General features: G+C 36.9%; 1 protein-coding gene across 1 annotated transcript; it reads right to left on the reverse strand.

Annotated features, from left to right (window-relative positions):
• Positions 1–1138: 1138 nt before the first annotated feature.
• LOC113309869 (non-specific lipid-transfer protein 1-like) lies at positions 1139–2015 on the reverse strand. The gene is made up of 2 exons (XM_026558391.1): positions 1587–2015; positions 1139–1384 (listed from the first exon to the last, which is right to left on the reverse strand). The coding sequence occupies exons 1-2, from the start codon at positions 1940–1942 to the stop codon at positions 1375–1377; spliced, it is 366 nt and encodes a 121-aa protein (XP_026414176.1). The 5' UTR covers positions 1943–2015; the 3' UTR covers positions 1139–1374.
• Between the last annotated feature and the right edge of the window lie 4318 nt (positions 2016–6333).

Genomic DNA, 6333 nt, shown 5'->3' on the forward strand with positions numbered 1-6333 from the left:
TCAGACTAGTTTTTGTTGTTGTCGTGTTACAGTTCAACTGTATATATTGAAGGACAAGGAAAAGCAAGTGTGGATCAAGGGGGGACAATTTTGGTGTTCAGGTTAAGGAGCTAGGTTTACCACCAGGTCCCTTCTGCTGTTACTTTGACACTACTACTGTTACTACTGCTAGCTTTCCTACACGATTACCGAGCGTCTCTGATCAGCTGCTATTATATTCGTTTGATGGAAAATGTCTTAAACTCTATAATTTTCGGACAGAACATCTCGAGGTGGTAAGACTATCTTCCTCCTGTGATTTGAAATGTTGTCACATTTTTGAAGCTAAGATGAAAGGATCCCACCCAAGCAATGTTATTGGTGATGATGATGATATGTATTGCCCCTATTTGGATTATCAGCTACATGGTCAAGTTGAAAACATCCATTCTCTGAAAGCCTTCATTCCTGCAGGAGAAACTAGAACGTCTGATCAGGAGGAGGATTTTCTACAGTTTCAGAGGTCAAATGATTTACCTGCAGGATGGGTGCATACAGTAAGAGAATTAGTAAAAGTTCATGCTTTCTTTAGGTAGTTTTTGTACTATTATCCGACTTCAACCAATGGTGGTCAGGTCCCTTCGGGGACTTCCGATGACAGATACCGAGCATGGTGTGCATGTTCGTGTATGACGCGACACGGCCTGATTCCCTATCAACAGAGTTTTTTCTATCAAAAAAAAGAAAGAAAGAAAGAAAACTTTATGGTGGCCAGTTTACTGACGGATTATTACGGTTTGTGGCAATTGTTTTTTATCCACTTGATGATTTTTGCTTAGTTGAACGGATAAAAATGATCACAAAGTTTTGCTTTTGAGATATCATATTCTGTCTTTTCGACGTGAAGCTGGAATATGTTTGTATATGAAATTATTAGTAGCGTAGGAACTGAAAATATCTCGGGCAAGTTGCTATTCTCATGGTTGAGATGCATAACTTTTGGTTGTAGCAGGTAACAGCAGCCATTACAAACTTGTTCTTACTACTTTAATTTTCTGTAACCTATAATTGTGAAGTGAGGAGTTGGATTGATTTTGCTAGGCTGACTACTGATCAATCACTCTGAGTTTCGAAATTGAGTTTAGAATTCAAACGATTCAAAATACATAAATATAAGTCTAGATTTTATTAGATTGAAACTTTGTCATCAATATATCCATAATTGGAAAATCGACAACGCGACATTACATAACATAAGTAGTTCAAACTCAAAGAAACTGTAAGATGCTCTAATGTAGGAGCATTCAACGATCAAGGAAGCTCCATTGCTTATTCTCATCCACGCGATCCATATATCAGACGGTGGGATATTGCGTACAAGTCTCATCAAGCTTCTTACACCACCCTGAAATATAATGATATCCATACAAATATGGTCAGTACAGATTTAGTGACACAACGGATTCAAAATATATACGTGCGAGCATGACAGTAGCGAGACGCCAGGAATAAGATCCAAGCTCTTACTACTACCGTTCTGATAGATACGAAATGCGACGAACTAAAATGAGATGAATTGTGAGGAGAAAAAGAAAAGCAGAACTTACTTAGAACAGTCGGTAGAAGGGCTGATCTTGTAAGGAATGCTAACACCGCATTTGCCTGGGAGGCCACCAGCAGTACCGTAGTTAATTCCCTTAATACTACCGGCTGAAGATTTCAAACAACCACAAGCAGTCTTTCTGTCGGCTGTTGATTTGGCTGCGCTGTTTAAACCTTTTACTCCTCCGCAACATTGTGGTGTAAGGGGACCTTTTCCGGTCAAGTAAGTAATACAAGGAGCCAAAGACGAAACAACTTGACCGCAAGTTATAGCTTCAGCCATATATGGTGCACTGATTAACATGCACATCAACACTAAAGTACTCACAACCTTGACTGCATTGTTGCTAGAGTTTGCCATTTCTTAGTAAACTGAAAGTTTCTTTTGTTATCTCTGTTTTCTTTTTGGCCAAGGATTTTGTGTTATTTTTGGTCTAGCTTCGATGCGTTTATATAGAGTTTTTTCTAGTTGTTGTGGGGTTGTTTATGTTTAATGCATGGTTTGGTACGTTCTTGTTTTCATGCATTAAACTGGCGATGCAAGATTGGTCAAGTTATTATTATGAATTATAAATATCAACTCCAATCAGTGTGGTTGAGACATTTTTGTGGATCTGAATTGGTGTCGGTGGTAAACAGTGATATGCGACATTATCGTGATTCATCTACACCCATACGTACAAGTCAGGGATGGGACCGAGATATGGTTGGATGGTTGCACCAGCCAAGTGTATTAACCACCTGGTATATGTAGTCTACTTTGCTCGTATATCTTTGAAAAAGGACCTTTTGATTAGGTAGGCCGGGAGATAACAAAAGGACCCAAATTACTTTGTCTCGGTAAAAATACAGCACATGAGCCGCATTAGAAAATGGTAGTAGTAAGAAAATAAGGTGGAGACACGTACCGTCTGTATCTAAAATCAAGTGACATTTGGCTAAATGTGGTCCTGGATATATCTTTTGTTTATTCGTAATAAGAGCTTGAGGTCCTGGATTTGAAAGTTTTCATTCATCTACCATCTTCCCAACTGTAATCATTTAATGGATGGGCTAACAAAATCTAAAACTTGGATTTTTAATTCTAATGTTCGTTCACACTTAACCTCCTTTTTTCTTTTTTCTTGACAGGACAATGGCGAACTTTTATTAAAGAAAATGCCATTGAAAACGGAACGTAATTGCGGAAGCCAAGTTAAAATCTGTTTAGAATAATATTCCAAATTAGTTACGAGCCGGATCAAGAACAGAATTGAAAATCGTAATATTTTCAAAAACTGAAAGTCGGGGAACGAGTCAGGCGTGTAGATTAAGCTTTATAAATGTATTAAGTTTTAGTGTCAAATTTTTTATAGGTATATTTCATCGGAAACGATATACGGCGTTTAGGGCTGCATAACGGATAGGGTGGGTAGGATATGGTCTATACCCGCCACCCTACCCGTTTACTGGCGGTTAAGAAAATCTTTACCCGCCACCCTACCCGCCAAATAATGGATAGGGTAGGATACGGTTAAAAAACTGGCGGGTAGGATAGGATTGGTGGGTATGAGTAGGGTATGTGCACCCCTAGGTAGGGTGGGTAGGATATGGCCTACACCCGCCACCCTACCCGTTTACTGGCGGTTAAGAAAATCTTTACCCGCCACCCTACCCGCCAAATAGTGGATAGGGTAGGATACGGTTAAAAAACTGGCGTGTAGGGTAGGGTTGGCGGGTATGGGTAGGGTATGTGCACCCCTAACGGCGCCCATCTTAGTGCACCCAACGCACCCGGTATTAGGTGGCAAGTGACACGTCAGTACAACAAGCTGACAAGGGAAATATCTGTTTGACTTTTAATTCTAGTTTCTGGACCATGGATCGGCATTAACGGCGTAGGTTTGACGTAATTTTTTTGGGTTATTCTTTCTGGATATTCAAATTCGATTTTAATTCGTCCTTAACCTAAGATATTCAGATAAGATTTGGAAAACAGGAATTGCGGGAGATGTTAGCTTTCAGGAATCAGGAGATAGTGGTAGGGATGTTTATATGTAAACTAGTTATGTATTTTCCAGGAAGTGATATTTTGCTTGGACAGTGGCTTATAATTTCCCACAATGTAATGCAACTAAAACTATGTAATGATAACACTGAGTTTCCAACATTGACGCCCAGTTCTTCATCTTCTGCCTCTCCCTCGTTGAACTCCTGTAAATACTAGGCGTTTGGTAAACTATCTTTTTACAAAATCCAACAAAATTATGTAACTTCACTATCCATCTCTGTTAAAGTAATAGCTTGTTCATTTGATTGCAGGCAAGGCAAATTCATAATTCATTTCAATGACCTAACCCTAGATTATACAAACATCAACAAGAAAATTGATTAGGAAAAAAATTTCATTTTATCTCTGTATAAACTCAAAGATGAAATATAAAAATTTCTTTTTATCTTTGTATACTAATCCATGGTTAACCTCACCAAATCTCTCAAAATTGACAAAAAAAAAACGACTTTTCTTTTCTGTTTTTCAAGTATACTTACTAGATTTTGAGAAATGGCATATATCTAATCCAATCCGTCGATTATGATCAACAGTCCAAAAACAAGCATAATAAACTCATACTTACTAGATTTTGAGGAATGACATATATCTAATCCAATCCGTCGATTCTGATCAACAGTCCAAAAACATGCATAATAAACTCAAACAGATTTTTTCACTATTCGGCTGCTGGAGTGACATGTCATTTGCCACCTAACGTTGGGTGCATATGGGTGCATTAGATTGGGTGCCATATATTATTTTCGATATTTCATATTAATTTTGTTAGTTTTCATGTAACATCACCTCAACTGATTACTAGTTTTACTGATACACCTTCATTTTTAATTCCAACAATTGCTTTGGACACTGTCAAAGCTTATGAGCACTGTAATATGAACTCACATTATGTATTTTTCAAGAAGAATCTAATCACACAGATTCAATCATCGGACGGACAATTGAATCTGAGTTGATTCCAAATGAGTCTGAATCTACAGATTAGTTCCCTTCTCAGTAATATATCTGGTTATTTTCAAAAAAAAAAAGTAATATATAGTTCTAAGTGGCGAAGGTATTTACTGGGTGCGCCTAATATAGGTTAGGATAAGCTCAGCCGGGCCTAACATAAGCTAAAATAGGCCAAAAACTAACTTATAACCTCTCTTTTTCTTTTGTGTTGAACCCTAAGCGAAGTCTTAGATTAGATCTTCTTTTTGTGTTTTTCATATTTCGTCTCCTCTCTCACACATCTTTCACCTCTCTGATCTCACATCAAAGGGAAAAAAAAAACTTTAATGACATCTTTTCCTTTCTTATTTTTTATTTTTTTATTTGTTTCTTCCTCTTCCCCGACACGTTCGTACTCTTTTTTCTAGTACTAACACATAAAAATACTGGAGAAAGTTATGGAAATTCAAGTGACATGATTTTTCCTTATTAGAGTGTGTTTCTTCCTTGTTACAATTGCACTCCCATCATGATTATCAACGAGGAACGCTAATTTGCGGTTTCACTGATATTCGCGATGGTTTTGCACGTTCCTGGCTACTAAGGTTCAAACCAAAACTATTGAAAAATTAAGACCAAACTTGAGATGTACAACTGCAATGAAAGAAAAGATGTTCATTTATTTCAGTTTCTGAATTGCATAGTAAACAAACATCATTTTGAACCTCCCAGCTTTTTAAGAAAATCAATAGTTGGAGCACCAACAAAACATAAATTTCAAACCAGAAAACAAACTTTCAAAGACATTTTCGGATTCCAAAATTGCTTTTAAGGGAAGTTTATGAGCCCGTGTTATTTCTAAAATCTTGTGAGCATTAGTAATTAGAAATCATTTCCTGACAGCCAACTGCAAACATCATCACCATCAAATAAAATTGTGACGGATAACCAATAAGCAATAACCCACGACAAAGAAATTAGTTAACCAAGCTCAATCTCATTAAAATCTAAAATCTCAAGCATCATTTTCAAAAACCGTAACAATTCTTCATTTTGGATAAGTTGAAAGGAGAAAGATAAATCACCTGCAAAGGTTGAGTAGTAACCCAAGTATCTTTCCACAACTTTATGAAAAGGAAAAGATACCAAATACACCACGAACTTTTGTGTTTTAACTTATAAGACAATCCCTGGATGATCTTAATCAAGATTTCACAATCAAGGATGAATAAGGTACTACTTGCAGTTATTTTAGTTATACCAAACCATCAAATATAATGTTGATATAAAAGTAAAGCAAGACACCAAAAAATTCGTTAATGAGGAGAAAAATAACTGCAGAACAACCTCGGACCTCCTCTGATTTGAACACACCACGAGTTAAGCCATTACACCAGTAACATAGATATAACCTCCAAGTTACCCTATTTCAGTTGTGTCCTAACGCCTGCAACTCTAAGAGCATACTGACATGAATCCCCTAGTCGATGTCCTTGTAGGCTTAAGAGTTTTTATAGTCCTTCGTGAAAACTATAGCTACCTTGCCTATAATTTGATGAATAATTTGATCTTCCTTTAGATGTTAATTAAGGTGGGGGAAATCTCCATCGGGCTTAGAATTTTTCTAAGACAAATATTCAATTTGGGTTATACTCCTCACAACTTTTAAAGATATATACATTATCAAATCTACATCACAAGAACAATTAACCTTGGAACTAGTTTTAGGTGAATTTTTGTGGAACTTTGTTGATGGGTAAAACGTGGATAGG

Source organism: Papaver somniferum, chromosome 9 (assembly GCF_003573695.1).
Source record: "Papaver somniferum cultivar HN1 chromosome 9, ASM357369v1, whole genome shotgun sequence".
In the NCBI taxonomy this organism is placed as follows: Eukaryota; Viridiplantae; Streptophyta; class Magnoliopsida; order Ranunculales; family Papaveraceae; genus Papaver; species Papaver somniferum.